This window comes from Chiloscyllium punctatum, chromosome 36, assembly GCF_047496795.1.
Source record: "Chiloscyllium punctatum isolate Juve2018m chromosome 36, sChiPun1.3, whole genome shotgun sequence".
Lineage (NCBI taxonomy): Eukaryota > Metazoa > Chordata > Chondrichthyes > Orectolobiformes > Hemiscylliidae > Chiloscyllium > Chiloscyllium punctatum.
In genome coordinates, this window is record NC_092774.1 from 45,622,473 (window position 1) to 45,644,378 (window position 21,906).

The 21,906-nt window shown below is 44.7% G+C and overlaps 1 protein-coding gene across 1 annotated transcript in view; it reads left to right on the plus strand.

The window, feature by feature from the left end:
- Positions 1–11,843, plus strand: part of LOC140461024 (uncharacterized) — a 35,782-nt gene extending 23,939 nt beyond the window's left edge. Inside the window, exons 3-4 of the mRNA XM_072555812.1 lie at positions 1,254–2,160; positions 10,575–11,843. Of these exons, the coding sequence (XP_072411913.1) occupies positions 1,254–2,160; positions 10,575–11,438 (1,771 nt within the window). The 3' untranslated portion in view covers positions 11,439–11,843. The remainder of the gene's footprint in view (positions 1–1,253; positions 2,161–10,574) is intronic.
- The last annotated feature ends 10,063 nt before the right edge of the window (positions 11,844–21,906 follow it).

A 21,906-nucleotide genomic window follows, 5' to 3' on the forward strand; every position in this document is an offset into this window, starting at 1 on the left:
ATATTATATTGGTATGCATTTTAAGAATTCTCTGAATTGTTCTCAATAGTTTGTTTTTGTTTTAATCTTCACATACAAAACTTCTGTAATGTCGTCAAAGAACGTTGGTCTCATTTTTGAATATAACTCACTGACCACCACATTCACTTACTGAGCAACGTAATAAGTATATGATAAAGAGCTGAAAATGTGTCGCTAGAAAAGTGCAGCAGGTCAGGCAGCATCCAAGGAGCAGGAGAATCGACGTTTCGGGCATGAGCCCTTCTTCAGGATTGATAAAGCCAAGTTTCAATCTTGGGTCTGACTTGTCAAGCCATCCCATCAGTTGGGATCACAACAGTTAGGATAGTTCCATCTAGGGATAACAAGGGAATGGATGAGAGTTTCAGCAGCAGATTAACTGAGACTAGGGTTGAGTTGGGTGATGTTACTGAAGGGGCAGTAAGTGGTCTTATTGAAAGATGGGGATATGTTGTGAACAGTCTGATTCAACCACAAGACATTTACCAGGGAGAGAGATGGAGTCAAGGGCAAGCGGATGGAGTTTAGAGAGTGTTAGATAATGGCTTCCTGATAGTTGGGGGAAATTTCAGCTCCTCCAGTACTGGAGGCCAGACAAGTCAAGATGGTGTGTGACTTGGAGGGAGTTGGAGGTCATGGTGTTTACGTACGACAGGTCATTGAAGGGGATGCAGCTTGAGGGCTTAGTAGCTTCTGTCAGAGTACTGATTTGAATTGTGGAAGAATAAAGTAACTGAAATCTGGCACCTTTGCCTTCTCTCTGTCTCGCTCTCTCACCCACCACTTTGACCAATATGTAGCTCCAAACCTTCAGGGTATTTCCCTTCCCTGAAGGACATTAGCGAACCATTTGGGTTTTTATGTCAATCCAGCTCCTTTTCACGATCATGTTTTCCTTGTGCTGTCCTCACCAATTGCCAAGATTTGTTCAGATCAATTTCAGAATCTGCCTTTTGTATTTTTTTGTGAGTGTTCTCTCACTCCCTCTTTTTTTTTTCCCCTGTTTTAAATCAGTTTCACAGAGTGTTGGAAGAGGAGGCTTTACACTATACAAAAACAGGTTCTGATAGATTCACCGAATTCTGCTCGCCCGAATATCACTGTACTTTGACCATGGAAGGAAAAAGCACCGTTCCCGGTGGGGAGAAACCGTGGAAGTGTGGAGACTGTGGGATGGGGTTCAGTTATCCATCTGTGCTGGAACGGCATCAGCGCAGTCACACCGGGGAGAGGCCGTTTACCTGCTCCGACTGCGGGAAGGGCTTCGCCCGGTCCTCTACCCTGATGAGACACCAGCGGGTTCACACCGGGGAGAGGCTATTCACCTGCTCCGACTGCGGGAAGGGCTTCACTCAGTTGTACCACCTGCTGACACACCAGCGAGTTCACACCGGGGAGAGGCCGTTCAGCTGCTCCGAGTGCGGGAAGGGCTTCACTCAGTTATCCCATTTGCTGCTACACCAGCGGGTCCACACTGGGGAGAGACCTTTTAAATGCCCCGACTGCGGGAAGTCGTTCAAAAGTTCCAGGGACCTGATGCGTCATCAGCATGTTCACACAGACGAGAGACCTTTTCAGTGCCCAGACTGTGGGAAGTGCTACAAAGGTTCCACAGAACTGATATGCCATCAACGTTTTCACACTGATGAGAGACCATTCAGGTGCTCCCACTGTGGGTCTGGGTTCAGGACATCGTCCCAGCTGACTGTACACCAGCGGGTCCACACCGGAGAAAGACCGTTCATCTGCTCCGTCTGTGGGAAGCGGTTCACTCAGTCGTCCAACTTGCTGAAACACCAGCGTGTTCACACCGGCGAGCGGCCTTTCACCTGCTTGGTGTGCGGAAAGGGCTTCAGTCAGTCGACCACCCTGCTGACACACCAGCGGGTTCACACCGGGGAGAGGCCGTTCACTTGCTCCAAGTGTGGGAAGGGATTCGCTGATTCATCCACTCTGCGGGCACACCAGAGAGTTCACACCGGGGAGAGGCCCTTCACCTGCTCTCAGTGTGGGAAGGGATTCACTCAGTTATTCCATCTGCGGAGACACCAGCGGGTGCACACTGGGGAGAGACCATTTACTTGTTCTGAATGTGGGAAAGGATTCACTCAGTCATCCCACCTGCTGAAACACCAGCGTGTTCACGAGGAGCTACAGTGATTGGATTTAGCTTTCAATCATAAAGTACTCCAGTTTGGTGCAAGGAATATTTGATATTTGCTGCTCAGTATTAACCGATTCATGTACCCATGTGAAACTCTCTCCTCCTCAAATCCTCAAAAACATTGTATCAACGGTCATTTTCTGATTATAAGGAGCAAAAGATTTAAGGAAAAGGCTTAGAAATCCACTGGGGGGGAGTGGGGGCGGGGGCGGGGTCCCCCATACAGATCCACACTGTTGGACCACACTTCTTAAGGCCACATGTAGAGGGAAAGGCTGGTCAGGAGGAGTAGAGCTGCTTAGAAACCAAAAAGGAAATTCCCACAGTGAAGCAGGGACGTGCAGAGGGGAGTGGAGTGAAAAGTGGAAGGAATATCGGTTGAGCTGGCATCAGGAAGAAGAGGTCAGTTGGAACGTTGGATCTGGGGATGGATATTGTTGAGTCTATAACAGGGCTGGGCTGGCTGTTTGGAGCAGTTGGGTCGGAGGGTGGTTGTGGAGTGGTTGTGGATGGAGGTATTTTGGGTCTCGAGTCTCACTTCAGGGGGTGTAGTTGAGGGGGCCAAAGATGCTCAAGTTTAATAATTATGAGTTAGAGTGGGTTATAAGCTCACGTTTTCTGAGCAATTATTATCCTTCAGTCAGTTCAGAACTCTTCAACTCTTTCTTTTAGTCTCTGTGAGTGCCTCTGACCATGCAGGACTATCCTAGTCTCTATCTGCACCCCTGACAGTACAGGAAACTCTTCTCCTATGCAAGTATAGGATAAGGTTGTTATGTTTATGTTTTAGCAGTGGGGTTTGACCTCACAACCTTCTGACGCAGAGGGTTATAGTCCAAAAAACAGAGTGAAAGCAAAATCAAATGACTTGAACTGAACAGAATGAATGGGGGGATTTGAGAAGATTTGTAAAGTAATGTATTTAATCCAGAGAGATTAAGATCTCCAAATCAGTAATGAATTGGTGGGGGAAACATGAAATTCCCATTTAGTTTAAAGAAAAATATACCTGAAAAATCATTTGGGATGTTGGGCTGACACCCAGTCAGCTATTTGTTGAATTCGAGGAAGAAGTAGAAATGTTGTAGAATCAATGGATTTGTTCATTGAAGTTGGAGTCAACTTGTGAAAGTGTGAGAGAGAGAGCCCGTTTATGGAAGAATTCAGTAGCATTCCAGTAACAATTAAATCCTATTTGGATGAGTTCTCCCAAGTACTTAACTGAAGCAAAAGGAAGAGCAGCGCTAGCAGAAACATACGGTATTTCTCACAGGCAGCGAAGTGGTCAAATGTTGGCACATGGAGAACCACCGAGTAGCTGGAGGAATAAACAAGAACGTGGCTTTGGGAAAAAGGCAGAAGCTTTTCTAGCTATTAGAAAGGATAATATAAGTAATGTTCGGAAACCAGCAGGTTTCATTACATAGGATATGTAAAAACAAATTTCCACACTGGAGGGAATCTAAATTGTTGGAAGCAGATTGATGATGGAGTAATGGAAACCCTTCAAAAACAGTACCAAGGAATGAAAATTGGATGTTAAACTAGTGGCAGGAATTTCCACAGGTAAAGTTGGGCAAAGAAGTGGTTCCAGGAGAAGTACTGACGTGCCCTCATCTGTAACAGACACGTGAGAAATGCCAATATCCTATAAAATTGCCAAATAAGGTGCTTCAATACTTGAAAGGTACTGAGATCTCAAAATGGTCTTGAAGAATTAATTTCACTTGACAGGAAATCTGGAGGGCTTTCTGGTGTTTTGACGTACAACGACAGGAATACCGTCAAGATCTCAGTTCCCAGTCGACCATTTGAAACCCCAAGAAGATTGAAAGGGCGTGGTTTGTTTATTGTGCAGGAGCCATCGGGCCTTGGAAAGGAAAATCCAGGTCCAAAAACAATGAAGCTGTGGATATCGCTCGGAAAGAATTGAATAAGATGTGTTTAGAATGGCATCAAGATAAAGTGAAAGGTCTGGAACGTGTCAGAGACAGAATCCAGCGGGAATATGCCATACTTTCATTGAAACATGTGAGCACCTCGGCAACATTCACCAAATGGAAAAGGATTTTAATTCAGGCAAAGACTACTTGCTACAAACAAATAAGTTATTTTGACCTTATCTGAAAATGAAGTGACTCTTTGAATTTGGAAAATGAAATAAGGATGAATTTAAAACTGCAGTTAATGAAAACCTGATTTGTGGACCGAACAGAAACATTCTTTGCTGAGTTAAAGGGAGAGTGTAAAATAAAACTAAGGTGCTAAGTAATGTCAGTGAAAATGTTTTGATTTGCTGCTAATCCTTCTTGTCACATGTATTTGTTTTTGTTTGGAGTAATCTTTTATAGTTTTGTAAAACGCTATATATAAATGTGTAAATTAAAGAGTTATTTGTACAGTCTGTCTTAAACTATTAGTTAAATGTTTATTATAAGAAATGGAATATTTTCAAAGCCTTTCTAAAGAAACTTTCACTGTGGTGAATCTTTCCTTTTTTCCAACTGGAAAGGTGTGGCGAATCCTTCTCTTTGTAAGCATTCTGTGTGTTGAAAGCCAATTCAGGGGTCACTGAGAGCAGTTACGGAGTCACAAGACAGTTAGTTGAAGGAAGAGGCAGAGGCAGACTGCATGCTTGGAGTGCTGCTATTTGGATGTCTTGCCAGGAGGGGGTGCTCTGTGCTGTTAGAATCAACTCAGGAAGAAGTTTTCGGGATTAGTGCGCAGTCAACAATTGGAGTAAGGACTCTGAAGAAGTCCTAGGAAGCTGTGGAAGTAGGTACGAAGTTGGGGGAACGTGTGGGGGGGCTCAGTAGAAGCTTTGCGAGTATTAATCCTTCCGTGCAGCTGAGAGAGTTAAGATAGTTTGTACCATACAGCTGAGCAAGCTTCAAGGTCAGGGAAAGCCTGTGGACAAAGCAAGATTGGTGAAAGGTAGGAGTTGTGCCAGTCAGAAAGTGCGGAGTGCAGTTTCTGAGCAAAGGGATATGTAAACCCAGGATAAGGGAGTGATTGGCGCGAACAAGAGCATTTGTTGAATAGTCTATATTGGAATGGATCGTAAGAGGGAGTTTCAAGGCCGGAACAACAAAGGTTGTTGAGTTGGAGTCCTTTGTGAGATTTCATGAAATTTAATGATCCACCATGTCATTCACATCTTGGAGAGAGTTACTGAGCAATCCATGAGGTCTGACTGGATCTCATTTTGTTATTGGATGTGAGCTGTGTAAATGCAGTGTAATACTTCATGTCAATTCTGGGTGTTCAAAATAAGGAGGACAAGTATTGTAGATTGTATTACTGTTCTATAATAAAGACGTGTTTGTTGGAAACATTGGAAATTGGGTCTTTTTTTTAAATTAAATCTCCTGGATATGGCCTTTTATCTTCTTTTAAAAACAAAAGGTTCCTGATACCTCACCAGGTGCCAGTATCAAGTTGGCAATCTAAGACCATAATATAATTTTGTAATCTTGCCTGGGATCATAAGAATATTAACCAAGCCTTTTAAAAAAAACTTAATTATTGATTTGAATTAAGGTTCGCTAACTTATTATCATTTGTTGCAGGTTTGAATAAGTGATTGTCAGAATAACATTATGTAAAGCATATTAAGTACTATCATGGTACTACATATTACTTCTAAGTTGGCTTCTGTATTAGCTTATTTAGTAATGTTTAGTCTGAGAATGACTGATTATTATACTAAAAATGGCAGTCTAAACTTTCATACATTGCCTGGAATGTGTGCAATGCTTTAACAGTGCATTGACGCCTCACTATTCCTTTTAAATCCAACTTTGATCTGCATAAAATGATGGCAAGACATTGTTCCACTTTGTTAACCATTTCTTTTTACACCAGTTGAGGTTATAATGACTACAACGAAAGCAACTTGAAGAACTGGAAGACTGGGCATACCAAGGACAGACAAGAGAGCAGGATGCTGTGTTGAAATGACCGACTATGGGATGTCCTGATTTGGAGATGCCGGTGTTGGAACTGGGGTGTACAAAGTTAAAAATCACACAACACCAGGTTATAGTCCAACAGGTTTAATTGGAAACACACTAGCTTTTGGAGTGTTGCTCCTTCAGGTGGTAGTGGAGGGCTCAATCCTAACACACAGAATGTATAGCAAAAATTTACTGTAAATCTTTCCTATATATTCTGTGTGTTAGGATTGAGCCCTCCACTACCATCTGATGAAGGAGCGACGCTCCAAAAGCTAGTGTGTTTCCAATTAAACCTGTTGGACTATAACCTGGTGTGTGATTTTTGACTGTGGAAAGGTCGGGGTCATGCTTGCGCACAGACCGGAAGAGTTCTGCAAAACGATCACCCAGTCTGTGTTTGGTTTCTCCAAAATAGAGTGGGCTACATTGGGTGCAGCAAATACAATACACAACAATACTCTACATTGGAGAAGCCAAACGCAGACTGGGTGACCACTTTGCAGAACACCTTCAGTCTGTGTGCAAACATGACACGACCTTTCCGTAGCCGGTCATTTTAACACAGCATTCTGCTTGCATGCCCTCTTGTCTGTTCTTGATATGCAGCAGTGTTCCAATGAATCACAGCACAAACCAGAAGAACAGCATCTTATCTTCAGACTGGGCACTTTTCAGCCTTCTGGACTTAATTGGAGAATTGAGTTCAACATCTTCAAATTTCTTCCCTTCCGTTTAGCTTTCCTTGTGTTCTCCCATTTCCATCCCTTTCCCTTAGCTTTACTTGTTTCATTCTATGTTATCATGTCCTCTCTCTCCTTCCCCCAACCCAGTCAGACTGTCTGCCCTTTCAGATCTGGCAGGTCGACACACCATTGTGCAGGCATTCTCAATCTGAACTGTCAACATCTTTTCTCCCCAGCACACTACACCTTGACCCCCCCCAACTACAGCACAAATGCTGTCCCTTGCACATTCCACTTCAGCTCTAATGAACAGTAATCTAGACTTGAAACGTTAGCTTGCTCTCTCTCCATGGATGCTGTCTGACCCACTGTGATCTCCAGCATTTGTTATTTTTGGTACAGCTTCCAGCAGCTGCAGTAATTTGCATCTACTTTAGATGGGACAATATTGCAATTCGCATTTCCTCACTGGTGGATAAACCTATAAGCCTTGCACTTGGAATTCCATGTATAGTGTCACGTGTTATTGCATAATTTGCACTCTCACCTTCCTTGTCACAGGAAGACACGTTTATGCTACTAGAAGTAGGATATCCCCTCAATACATGATATGAAGGTGCCTGGTGTTGAACTGGGGTAGACAAAGGTAAAAATCACACAACACCAGGTTATAGTCCAGCAGGTTCATTTAGAAGTACTAGCTTTCAGAGTGCTGATCCTTCATCAGCCATCTCGTGGGGCAGGATCATAAGACACAGAAGTTACAGCAAAAGATCACAAAGCTGTGCAATTAAAAGAATATATTTAACAAACCTGTTAAGACTTTCATCTTTTGGAATGGGTTGCAGGCTTCAGTTCAATAATAGGTAAATCCCAGAACTTCTTTTAAGTCGCATTCTCGAGATATCTTAAGGTTTTATGAAAAAAAAGTGGCATTTGAGCTCAGACAATTTACTTCCAAATAAACCTGTTGGACTATAACCTGCTTTGTGATTTTTAACTTGTGGTTAGCACTGCTGCCTCACAGCGCCTGAGACCCGGGTTCAATTCCCGCCTCAGGCGACTGACTGTGTGGAGTTTGCACGTTCTCCCCGTGTCTGCGTGGGTTTCTTCCGGGTGCTCCGGTTTCCTCCCACAGTCCAAAGATGTGCAGGCCAGGTGAATTGGCCATGCTAAATTGCCCATAGTGTTAGGTAAGGGGTAAATGTAGATGTAGGGGTATGGGTGGGTTACGCTTCGGCGGGGCGGTGTGGACTTGTTGGGCCGAAGGGCCTGTTTCCACACTGTAAGTAATCTAATCTAATCTAATCTAACTCAGCGCACGATTTGGAGGTGTCGGTGTTTGACTGGGGTGCACAAAGTTGAGAATCACACACCCCCCAGGTTATAGTCCAACAGGTTTATTTGGAAGCACTAGCTTTCGGAGCGCTGCTCCTTCATCAGGTGGAGGACACAGAGTTTAGAGCAAAGGTTTACAGTGTGATGCAACTGAAATTATCCATTGAAAAAGACCTGGATTGTTTGTTCAGTCTGTCATCCTTTAGAATGGCAATGTTGATCACTCTAACTCAGTACATGACGCGGAGGTGCCCGGGGTGGGATTGGGGTGCACCCAAGTTAGAAATTACACCACACCAAGTGATAGGGTCCGACAGCTTTTGTGTCATAACCAACTTTGCCCTCCAGACAGGAACAGTGGCACTGGCGCAGGACCGCCCCTTGGGGGCACTGTGCGGAGCATGCGCAGAGGCAGCGATGGGGAGAGGCGCCGCTGCGGAGGATCTGCGGCCGGGTGAGGGCACGGCAGCTAAGGGGGGGGGAGAGGGAGGGGGGGGGGGATCGACGGAGTCGGCGCGGGGAGAGGTTCTAAACACACAGAGAAGGCTTCATTCCAGACCAGGGACTTCTGTTTTGCAGTCCCGGGTCGTTGTTTGTGCCCCTTTTGCTGTCCTCCCCCCACCCCTGAAACCAGGTACGCCATCTTGGACGCGCGTGGGAGCATGCGCAGACTTTCCCATTGACGCCACAGAAGGAGTGGGTGGGGCTCCGGTGCCTTGGAAGGGGGCGGGGCTCCATGGGGGGGCGGGGCTTTCTCCGCAGATTCAGGCAGCGCCCCCAAGGCCATGCAGCCCATTCAGTGGGAGAGGCTGCAAGCCCCTGGCTAAGTTACCTGAAGAAACTGCCACTCGAGGTCTGGTCACACCTCTGCCCCATGGCTGGCCTTCGCTTGTCCAGTGTGGAAGGGGGTGAGTAACTGGGAGGGAGGGAGAGAGAGAGAGAGGGAGAGGGAGGATCCTCGTTTGGACCTGCAGAGATTTCCCAGCACGCCCACCTACTTCAGTTACTGCCTCTGTTGTTCTCTATGTGGTCTCCTCTACATCAGGGAAGACAGGTCGCCAACGCGTGGAACGGTTTGGGGGGACATCTCCGGGACACGCACCCCACTGCCCTGTGGCCGACCATTTCAGCCCCACTTCCCCCAAGGGCATGCAAGTCCTGGGCCGCCTCCACCGTCAAATCAAATCCACGCACCAACTGGAGGTAGAACACCCCATCTTCTGCCTCGGGGCCTTTCAACCACAGGGCATCAACATCGACTTCACTAGTTTCCCGATCTCCCCTCCCCTCCCCACTTCATCCCATATCCAGTCCTCCCACTCGGCACCACCCTTCTGAACTGTCCTACCTGTCCATCTTCCGTCCCACCTATCTGCTCCAATTTCTCCACCGACCTATTGCATTTACCCCCCGCCTGAAACACCTATTGCTGTAACACCTGCCTTCCCCCCCCCAAGCCCAGCCCCACTTCCTTCTTTATCTTTCATTCCCTTTCCCCCACCATATTCCTGATGAAGGTCTCATGCCCAAGACAGCGACTCGTCTGCTCCTCGGATGCTGCCTGACCTGCTGTGCTTTTCCAGCACCACCCCTTTCGACTCTGACTCTCCAGCATTTGTAGTCCTTGTTTTTTCCTATTGGCTGAAGTTATGAAATAGCATCAGTCTTATCAAGCCTGCTTCCCCATGGTACAGCATGATCTGCCTGCTCTTCAGTAACAGGTTGCCAAAGTCTCTTTCATGATCTTGTCTGTTCCCAGATCTTGAGGGTGTTCTGTAGTCTCCACTAATACACTTGACACCTCCCACATCCACTGGGCATCTCGGGGATACAGTATCTCAGAGGAACTGGGAATAACTTTTTTCCAGTTTAGTAAGGAATGCTTCCTTTCTTTTGGTCCGCTGCTTACTTTGACTTCTTTTAGTTTGACTGGAGCATATGTTTGGGTGAACAAGAGCAGAAAGGTTACTCCAATAAAACTGGGAAAAAATCTGACCTGGATTCCTTTCCTGGACTGATTATAATACTGATGCTGTCAACTCCTTTTACAGGAGATTAGGAGGTGATTTGCAAATGGAAAACTTAAAGCGAACATCATATCAAGAACTGAACTCGATTCAGCCGGACCTAAATATTTTGAATGTCGAAGGAATAATATTGGTCTGCTTATGAGAGACAGACACACAGCAGAGTGAGTGTTCCAGTGAACTGCTTATGGAAAGAGCTTTAACCGATTACACAGACTGATAAAAATGCTCATATAACGGGAAGAGACCATACACCTGCTCTGTGTGCAGACAAAGCTTCAGCTGACCATCAAACCTGGAGACACATAAGGACACCAGCACCACAGAGAAACCATGGAAGTGTGGGTTTTGCGACAAGAGGTTCAAGTTCCCATCCAAGCTTGAGATTCATCGACGCAATCACACTGGGGAAAGGCCGTTCCCTTGCTCTGTTTGTGGGAAGGGATTTATGAATGAATCTCACCTCATTGCCCACCAAGTAGTTCACACTGAAACACGACCTTTCAAATGTTCCGATTGTGAGAAGCGCTTTAAAAATGCAGGGGGTCTGTTGGCTCACCAGCGATTTCACACTGAAGAGAGGCCCTTCAGCTGCAGTTACTGTGGGAAGGGATTCACCCGGTCGTCCAGGCTTACCGAGCACCAGCGGGTTCACTCTGGGGAGAGACCGTTCACCTGCTCCAAGTGTGGGAAGGGGTTCACTTGCTTGACCAGCCTCAATTCACACCGGTTTGTTCACGTTGATCAGAAACCATTTCAGTGTTCTTGCTGCGAGAAATGCTTTAAAAGTACAGGTGATCTGCTCAAACATCAGCGGGTTCACACTGGGGAGCGGCCATTCACCTGCTCAGAGTGTGGGAAAGGGTTCGCACACTCCTCCCACCTCCTGAGGCACCAGCCGGTTCACAGCGGAGAGAGGCCGTTCGCCTGCTCTGTGTGCGGAAAGGGATTCGCTCAGTCATCCACCCTGCTGAGGCACCAGTTAGTTCACACTGACGAGAGACCCTTTCAGTGTCCAGCCTGCGGGAAGTGCTTTAAAAGTTCTCGGGAACTGGTGTCCCATCAACGTGTTCACACTGATGAGAGACCTTTCCGGTGCTCCCAGTGTGAAACTTGCTTCAGAAGATCCTCTCAACTCACTGCACACCAGCGGATTCACACTGGGGAGAGGCCATTCGTGTGTTCTGACTGTGGAAAGGGATTTGCCCAGTCATCCAACCTGCAGAAACACCAGCGAGTTCACAAGTAATGCAGTGATTATCTTTTGCTGTTAATCACTACCACAATACTTTGGTATTTGTCAATTATCCTTGAGTTTGCTCTCTTCATTAACTTTAGTTATTGTCGCTTTATGACTAAGGGGGTGGTTTGACGTCTTCTTTGCCTATTTGTTACAGAATAGGGAGGCATTTGCAATGAGAACCCAAGATTGATATCTTTGAGCTCATGTCTCAGTTCCTCGTCATTTTGTGAAGTTCCCATTAAATCAGACACTTGCTCGTCATTGACCATTTACTTTTCTTTTAGTCGTTCGTTATCTGGTGTTTTTGATTCAAACTGTTGTTTTCTGCTGTGTTTAAATCGTGGAAACAGTTTGTTGCCTTTTATACTTTAAAGGCAAAATTAATAAAGAAGAACACGGTGTACTCAGAAAATACTAATTTCGAGAAGTTACCTTGGGTATAGTAAAGTCGAAAGGATTATATAATTGCAAAATTAAAACACATTGCTGCAAAATCACATTAACTTAAACCAACTAAAACACACCAGCACGAGGATATTCCTGTAGTTATCATTTCTTTATCAAGGCTAACAAGCCAGGAGTATACTATCTCTGTCTTATTCAACCTCTGAAGTCTGGGTATGGCTAGTCGCAAGTTAAGCAGAGGCTCCTCACCCTTAACAGTGGTAATTCTAAAACATTAGGCTATCATTTTCACTTTGATCGCAATTCCACGGTGCATTTCTGTATCAAATGAAGCGAAACGAGGTCTCGCTATTACAGGATGAAGATCCGTATTGCCTAGACTGAAGCAGAATAACGGAATTTAATTGTGTGATAGAATATTGCTTGGAAACAAGACTAGGGGCTTGATATAAAGTTTTGAATCCTGTATTGTGAAGAATTTCTTTTGTTTTCTTGGATCCAAGGGAGGACGGGCAAAATTTCTGGCTGTGACAGCTGCTCCTTTCTTTGAGGTATTTTAGGTATTGGAGGTGGTTTCCTCAAATTCCTGGGGCAGCAGTTACTGTTTTATATGCTGCTACGTTGCTTTGGAACTTTGGGGGGGGGGAAAAAAAAGTCAAAACAACAGCAGTTTTAAAAGGGAGAAGAACAGACAAAGGAAACACATGGTGAGATCAATGCAGGAGAGAGAGAGAGAGAATGAAACTGACACTACAGTGTATCTGCACAGTTACTGCCTTTGCTGTTTGAATTCACGTATCGCTGGACATTGTTAATTTTCCCAGACACACTCCAAACAGTGAAATTCACAACTGATCTTGGAGGAACCTGTTTTGGCAAAGCTCACAGCACAGAAGGAGATAAGTGAATTGTTTTAATTGTGTGGGTTCTTTCTTGATTATATGTTTTTTGAGATATGTCTCTTGATTAAATTTAAAATATTAATTTAGCTATTAATTTAACCCGGGGCAGTGTTTTGTAGAAGAATAAGGTGGTGTTATTTTCTGGGTCTGTAGATTGTGAAGGAGCAAAAATGGCCTTTAGTAGAGTGATATGTGCTTCTTGTCAGATGTGGGAGTTTAAAAGAGTTTAAGGGTTACTGCAGATTATATCTGCAATAAATGCTGTGGTTGTGAATCCTATCAGATTGAATGGATTGGTTGGAGAGACAGTTAGTGGCAATGAGGAATTTGCAACAGCAACAGTATGTGATGGTTGGCAGTTATGGGAAGGGGGACAAGTCTTAGATACAGTCACATAGATGGGTTAACTCCAGGAAAGGTAAGAGAGGTAGGCTATCCCCATTTCAAACAAGTATGCTGTTTTGGAAAATGTAGGGGGTGATCAATTCACAGGGGAATGTAGCACAACAGCCAAGTTTCTGGTATTGAGACTGGCTGTAATGCAACGAGGGGTTCGTCAGGTTCCAAGAGATCAATTGTGTTCGGGGACTCTCTAGTCCGAGGTACAGACAGACGTTTGTGTGGCCAGCAGCAAAAAATCAGAATGATGTGTTGCTTCCCTGGTGCCAGGATCACGGATGTCTCAGAGAGGGTGCAGATTGTTCTCAAGGGGGAGAGGGGCCAGCAAAAGGTCATTGTTCACATTGGAACCAACGACATAGGAAGGGACAAGGTTGAGATTCTCTGTTGAGATTACAGAGAGTTAGGCAGGAATTTAAAAAGGAGGTCCTCAAGGGTAGTAATATCTGGATTACTCCCGGTGCTACGAGCTAGTGAGGGCAGGAATAGGAGGATTGAGCAGATGAATGCATGGCTAAGGAGCTCGTGTATGGGAGAAGGATTCACAATTCTGGATTATTGGAATCTCTTCTGGGGTGAAAGTGACCTGTACAAGAAGGACAGATTGCACATAAATTGGAAGGGGACTAATAGACTGGCAGGGAGATTTGCTAGAGCTGCTCGGGAGGATTTAAACTAGTGAGATGAGGGGTGGGACCCAGAGACATAGTGAGGAAAGAGATCAATCTGAGACTGGTACAGTTGAGAACAGAAGCGAGTCGGAAACAATCAGGGCAGGCAGCGACAAGGCAGGACTAATAAATTAAACTGCATTTATTTCAAGGCAAGGGGCATAACAGGGAAAGCAGGTGAACTCAGGGCATGGTTAGGGACATGGGACTGGGATATCATAACAATTATAGAAACATGGCTCAGGGATGGGCAGGACTGGCAGCTTAATGTTCCAGGATACAAATGCTACAGGAAGGACAGAAAGGGAGGCAAGAGAGGAGGGGGAGTGGCATTTTTGATAAGGGATAGCATTACAGCTGTGCTGAGGGAGGATATTCCCGGAAATACATCCAGGGAGGTTATTTGGGTGGAACTGAGAATTAAGCAAAGGATGATCACCTTATTGGGATTGTATTACAGACACCCCAATAGTCAGAGGGAAATTGAGAAACAAACTTGTAAGGAGCTATCAGCTATCTGTAAGAATAAAAGGGTGATTACGGTAGGGGATTTTAACTTTCCAAACATAGACCGGGACTGCCATAGTGTTCAGGGTTTAGATGGAGAGGACTGCCACAGTTTTAGTGGTTGAGGTGGAGGAGAATTTGTTAAATGTGTACAAGAACATTTTCTGATTCAGTATGTGGATGTATCTACTGGAGAAGGTGCAAAGCTTGACTTACTCTTGGGAAATAAGGCAGGGCAGGTGATTGAGGTGTCAGTGGGGGAGCACTTTGGGGCCAGCGACCATAATTCTATTCGTTTTGAAATAGTGATGGAAAAGGATAGACCAGATCTAAAAGTTGAAGTTCTAAACTGGAGAAAGGCCAATTTTGACGGTATTAGGCAAGAACTTTCAAAAGCTAATCGGGGGCAGATGTTTGCAGGTAAAGGGACGGCTCGAAAATGGGAAGCCTTCAGAAATGAGATAACAAGAATCCAGAGAAAGTATATTCCTGTCAGGGTGAAAGGAAAGGCTGGTAGGTATAGGGAATGCTGGATGACTAAAGAAATTTGAGGGTTTGGTTAAGAAAAAGAAGGAAGCATATGTCAGGTATGGACAGGATAGATCGAGGGAATCCTTAGAAGAGTATAAAGGAAGTAGGAGTATACTTAAGAGGGAAATCAGGAGGTCAATAAGGGGACATGAGATAGCTTTGGCAAATAGAGTTAAGGAAAATCCAAAGGGTTTTTACGAATACATTAAGGACAAAAGGGTAACTAGAGAGAGAATAGGGCCCCTCACAGATCAGCGAGGCAGCCTTTGTGTGGGGTTGCAGTAAATGGGGGAGATACTAAATGAGTACTTTGCATCAGTATTTACTATGGAAAAGGATATGGAAGATATATACTGTAGGGAAATAGATGGTGACACCTTGAAAAATGTCCATATTACAGTGGAGGAAGTGCTGGATGTCTTGAAACACATAAAGGTGGATAAATCCCCAGGACCTGATCAGGTGTACCCAAGAACTCTGTGGGAAGCTAGGGAAGTGATTGCTGGGCCTCTTGCTGAGATATTTGTATCATCGATAGTCACAGGTGAGGTGCCGGAAGACTGGAGGTTGGCTAACATGATGCCACTGTTTAAGAAGGGTGGTAAGGACAACTAGGGAACTATAGACCGGTGAGCCCTATGTCGGTGGTAGGCAGGTTGTTGGAGGGAATCTTGAGGAACAGGATGTACATGTGTTTGGAAACACAAGAACTGATTAGGGATAGTCAACATGGCTTTGTGCATGGGAAATCATGTTTCACAAACTTGATTGAGTTTTTTGGAGAAGTAACAAAGAGGATTGATGAGGGCAGAGCAGTAGATATGACCTATATGGACTTCAGTAAGGCATTCAACAAGGTTCCCCATGGGAGACTGATTAGCAAGGTTAGATCTCACTGAATACAGGGAGAACTATCCATTTGGATACAGAACTGGCTCAAAGGTAGAAGACAGAGGGTGGTGGTGGAGGGTTGTTTTTCAGACTGGAGGCCTGTGACCAGTGGAATGCCACAAGGATCGGTGCTGGGTCCTCTACTTTTTGTCATTTATATCAATGATTTGGATGTGAGCATAAGAGGTATTGTTAGTAAGTTTGCAGATGACACCAAAATTGGAGGTGTAGTGGACAGCGAAGAGGGTTACCTCAGATTACAACAGGATCTTGATCAGATGGGCCAATGGGCTGAGAAGTGGCAGATGGAGTTTAATTCAGATAAATGCGAGGTGCTGCATTTGGGAAAGCAAATCTTAGCAGGACTTATACACTTCATTTTAAGGTCCTAGGGAGTGTTACTGAACAAAAGACCTTGGAGTGCAGGTAGATAGGATATTGAAGGCAGCGTTTGGTATGCTTTCCTTTATTGGTCAGAGTATTGAGTACAGGAGTTGGGAGGTCATGTTGCGGCTGTACAGGACATCGCTTAGGCCACTATTGGAATATTGTGTGCACATCTGGTCTCCCTCCTATCAGAAAGATGTTGTGAAACTTGAAAGGGTTCAGAAAAGATTTACAAGGATGTTGCCAGGGTTTGAGGATTTGAGCTATAAGGAGAGGCTGAACAGGCTGGGGCTGTTTTCCCTGGAATGTCGGAGGCTGAGGGGCGACCTTATAGAGGTTTACAAAATTATGAGGGGCATGGATAGGATAAATAGAGAAAGTATTTTCCCTGGGATCGGGGAGTCCAGAACTAGAGGGCATAGGTTTAGGGTGAGAAGGGAAAGATATAAAAGAGACCTAAGGGGCAACCTTTTCACACAGAGGGTGGTATGTGTATGGAATGAGCTGCCAGAGGATGTGGTGGAGGCTGGTACAATTGCAACATTTAAAAGGCATTTGGATGGATATGTGAATAGGAAGGGTTGGGAGGGTATGGGCCGGGTGCTGGCAGGTGGAACTAGATTGGGTTGGGATATCTGGTCGGCATGGACGGGTTGGACTGAAGGGTCTGTTTCCATGCTGTACATCTCTATGACTCTAAGTCAATCATAAAATGTTAATTTCCCTTCTAATCCTACATTCTGCTGATGTGAATGACCTCCAGCCCAGTTATGGGGTAAGTACTCTGGATTAAGTTAAATAAATCAGCTTTCTATTAAAAACACAATGTGGTGAATCTTGTAGTAAGTTTGTTTTGAAGTTGCTTCCTGTCTCCTCCATGCTCACATCCATAACATATGTGAGGAGCTCATCAAGCTTTTTTGTCACGAAAGTAGAGACAATCTGATCAGGTGTCTCTACTGCTCCCCTCCCTTTCCTGAGGCCAAACCACCTTTCGAGTTGAAAAGCAGAAAAGCTCCACACCTGGCAGCATCTGTGGAGAGAAATCAGAGTTCATGTTTCGGATTGAGCGACACTTTCCAGCATCTGCAGCTCTTTCGGTTTTTAATAATTATTTGTTGTTATTACGATGCTTTAAACTCTCAGAATTGTTCCACAGAACATGTTTAAATCAGATTGCATTAAAACTTAGAAATGATGCTTGCAAATTTGCATAAAGTTCTTGCCCTGAGACCTGAATCTTCATCTTTGGTTAGTTCTCTCCCATCTCACATCTCCTTTTGTCCACAGGACCCACTCCTGGTCTATTCCCACTAATCTGCTCTCTCTCTTCTCTCTCTCCTCTCTCTTATCTTTCTATCTCTCCCATTCAAATCTGCCATCATCACCCTCTCCGCCATAAACAAACCCTTAATCCCACTGTCTTGCAAATTACTGTCATCTCTGAACTCCCTGATAATTTTGTCACCTCCCAAATCTGTGCAATCTTTCTCAGAACTCTACATCTGAATTCAGCTATTCAACACTATCAGAATAGCTCCTCGCAATCCCACAAATGGCATCATGTGAGCAGATCTCACTGAACGATGACAAAACCTGTGTTTATTTGAGTTACATTTCTGCAGACTCATTCAGTGATCACTGTAGATCCCACTGTAGATCCCACAAGTTGTGTCTGAGTTACATTTTCTCCTCTGCAGTGATCAGACCTCATTGAATTGTGACACAAGCCATGTCTATCTGAGTGACATTTACACAGACTCACTCACTCATTCAATGATCAGTCCCACTGAAATATGATATAAGTTGTGTCCAGCTGAATTACATTTACAGTGATACAGACTCATTCACTTGGTGATCAGGTCTTGCTGAATTACAACAACTGCAGCAAATTTTAATTCTGGCAAGCTCTTTGCATAATAAAATAATACAAGGCATTTCACAGGAAGTCAAGACAATATTAGGTTAAGGAGGGAAGTGAAGTAGTGTTATGAAGGTGTAGATGTTTACTGTACCTTTGAGAGTTGAAAAGTTAGTAAAGACTGACAGCACAAACCAAGGTATCAGTGTTGAAACAAATAGCAGCAGCTGTGTTGCCATGAAACAAAAAACAAACTCTAATTCGGCCAATCAGTTTAAATTATGTCCCAAGATACCAAAACACAATCAAATTTGGAATTAGTATTTTGATAATATTAAAACCAATAAAATGGTCCGATGTTTTGGGCATAAAACAAGACATTTTGAACAGTTAGGGGGCGAACTGCCAAAGACCAACAAATGCAGACTGCTAGCTGAAGAAGAGCTCTCTGAAAAGTGCCTGTCTGTGGGGAGTTTGTGCAGCAGAACATTGCGGCTGACCTGGAGAGAATCTATCGGGGAAAATCTACAAAGGAGAAGCGGCAAAGCTGAGTAATTTTTCTTTTGTATGTCTTAATCAGGATTTTGTTATCGGACTAGTATTGTAGAGCAGGAGGTAAAAGATAGGTTTAATAGAAAGGAGTTGTAAATAGTTGTTGGTTTTAATATTCTGTGTTGGACTTAAAGTAAAAATTTAACAACTTTATTCTTTAAGCAGTGACCTCTGAGATAGTTCTTTGCCTCTCGAATTTTAACAGATGACAGCATGAGGTGAATTATTTCTGTGTGGCTGGTTGAAATTCGCAGAGGGGTTTACCCTGTGTCATAACAAGTAGAAAGGTGGAGAGGTTTAGGGAGGACAGACTAGGGCATAACATCCAGGCCACTGAAAACACAGTCATCAAAGTGGAGTCATTATAATTGGAGCTGAAAATGTGTTGCTGGAAAAGCGCAGCAGGTCAGGCAGCATCCAAGGAACAGGAGAACAGAAGGCTTATGCCTGAAACGTCGATTCTCCTGCTCCTTGGATGCTGCCTGACCTGCTGCGCTTTTCCAGCAACACATTTTCAGCTCTGATCTCCAGCATCTGCAGTCCTCACTTTCTCCTCATTATAATTGGGGTAAAGGATATTGAGTAATTGTGCTTCATGTGCGCGGGCCCCAAAGACCATGCTCAAGGTCCAAATCTGAGCTTTGAAACGTAGAATCCTACAGTACAGAAGAGGCCACTATTTCTCTAACACCGAAATTATGCTACCTAACTAGTCCCATGTTTCCACACTAGGCCCAGAGCTTTGACTCGCATGATACTTCAAATGCTCATCTAAATACTTTGTAAAGGTTGTGAGGGTTCCTGTCCTCCCAGGGAGTGGACCATCTCTTAGCGGAGATATAGCAAATTGGTGGGGTAATATCAGTGAAGTTGTAATCCGGTGTTCATGCTGTGGGGAGATGGATTCAAATTACACCACTGCAAATTTGAACGCAATTTTTAAAAAAAGCCTAGAGTTAAAAAAGCTAGCCTAGTCAATGCTTATTGTCGTAAAAGACCATCCTGCTCAGTATTGTGCTTTCACACAGGATTATGGGTCGTCCTTACCTTGAGTAAGAAAGTCTTACTGCAATTATACAAGGTGTTGATAAAACCACACCTGGAGCACTGAGAACACTTTTGGCTCACTTATTTAAGGAAAGATATCATTTTGTTGGAGGTGGTTCAGGACAGGTTCACCAGGATGATGCCTGATGCGGAGGGATTGTCCAGAGCAAATGCTAAATGGGTTGGGGCTGTATTCATTGGTGCAGAATGAGAAGTCATCTCATTGAAATCTATCGGATTTTATAAGGTGCTTGACAGGCTAAATACTGAGAGAATGTTTCCCCTCGTGGGAGGGTCTAGCAGCTAAGAGTGTGGTCTCAGAATAAAGGCGCGACAATTGAAGACTGAGATGAAGAGGAATTTCTTCTCGGAGGTTTGAGTGTTCTTTGGAGTTCCTTGCTCCAGAGAGCTGTGGGAGCAGAGCCCTTGTGTATGTTAAAGCTGAGATAGATAGATAGGTTCTTGATCAGTAGGGGAATCCCAGGCTATTGGGAAAACCCAGCAAAATACAACGTGGGGAATGTCAGATCAGCTGTGATCCTATTGATGGTGAAGGAGGCTTGATGAGGCAAATGGCTTACTTCTATTCCTTTTTCTTGTGGTCTTACGATGCAATTCAAGATGCAGCAAAGACACTGTTCCCCAGGTAATGGGGGACCAGCATTAAATGCTGGCCTAGCCAGTGACACTCAGATCCCATGATTGAAATTTTTTTTAAAACCTGTTCTCAGAGAGTTACCATTCTCCGTAGAAACAACTTGTACGCTCTGTGTTGATTGACACCGTTAAAAGGGAGTTGAAGAAAAGGACTGCGGATGCTGGAGACTTGAAACAAAATCAGAAATAGCTGGGGAAACTCAGCAGGTCTGGTCGCATCTGTGCGGAGAAAGCAGAGCTAATTTTTCAAGTTGGTGACTCTTCATCAGCACTGACAGCAGCTAGAGGAAAAAAAATTATATTGAACAGAAGGTGGGAGGGAGGAAGGATGTAGAGAGAAAGAGGTGAGCTGATAGAAATCATAAAACCCCAATAATGCAGGTGTCCATCCCAATCCTCCAAAGAGCATCCCATCCCTGTATTTCCCATGGCTAATCTTGCACAGCCTTGGACACTATAGCATGGCCAATCCACCTAACCTGTACATTCTTTGGACTACAGGTGGAAACCCATGCAGACACGGGGAGAATGTCTATTTGGAGTTTGCACAGTCACAGAGGGTGGAATCAAACCCAGGTCCCTAGCACTATAAGGTAGTGGTGCTAACCACTGGGCCATCGTGCCATCCCATCGGTGGAGATGGGAGTCCAGAGAGAGATATATGAAAGGGGTAGGGCCTTTTATTAGTAGTAGGCCAGGACTGAGAGAAGCTGAATAATTGATTTGGAGGTGCCGGTGTTGGACTGGGGTGGACAACGTAAAAAAAAATCACACAACACCAGGTTATAGTCCAACAGGTTTATTTGGAAGCAGTAACTTTCGAAGTGCTGCCTCTTTATCAGGTGGTTGTAGATGAGAGCTGAGAGGAGAAGAGAATGGGAAGGCTCTGCTGAAAGCAATCCATATCATGACAGGACTAGGGTGTGGGGATAGGTTAAAGAAGACAAGGAAGGACGGAATTAGGCTCTGAATTTATTTAACTCAGTGCTGACTCCTAGAGGTTGCAGGGTCCCCAAGAAAATTAGATGCTGATCTTCGAGCTTCGCTGGAACACTGCAACTGGCCTGAGACAGAGATGTTGGCCAGGGAACACGGTGGTGTCTTGAAGTGGCAGGCAACTGGAAGCTCAGGGTCATTTATATCGACAGTGTGTGGAGATGTTCTGCAAAGTGGTCACCCAGCCTGCGTTTCATCTCCCCAATGCAGAGGAGACTAATCTGTCAATGGTAAACACAGTCGACCAGACTGAATGAAGTGGAGTAGAGACATAGAGATGTACAGCATGGAAACAGACCCTTCGGTCCAACCTGTCCACACCGACTAGATATTCCAACCCAGTCTAGTCCCACCTGCCAGCACCCGGCCCATATCCCTCCAAACCCTTCCTATTCATATACCCATCCAAATGCCTCTTAAATGTTGCAATTGTACCAGCCACCACATCCTCTGGCAGCTCATTCCATACACGTACCACCCTCTGCGTGAAAAAGTTGCCCCTTAGGTCTCTTTTATATCTTTCCCCTCTCACCCTAAACCTATGCCCTCTAGTTCTGGACTCCCCGATCCCAGGAAAAAGACTTTGTCTATTTATCCTACCCATGCCCCTCATAATTTTGTAAACCTCTATAAGGTCACCACTCAGCCTTTGACGCTCCAGAGAAAAC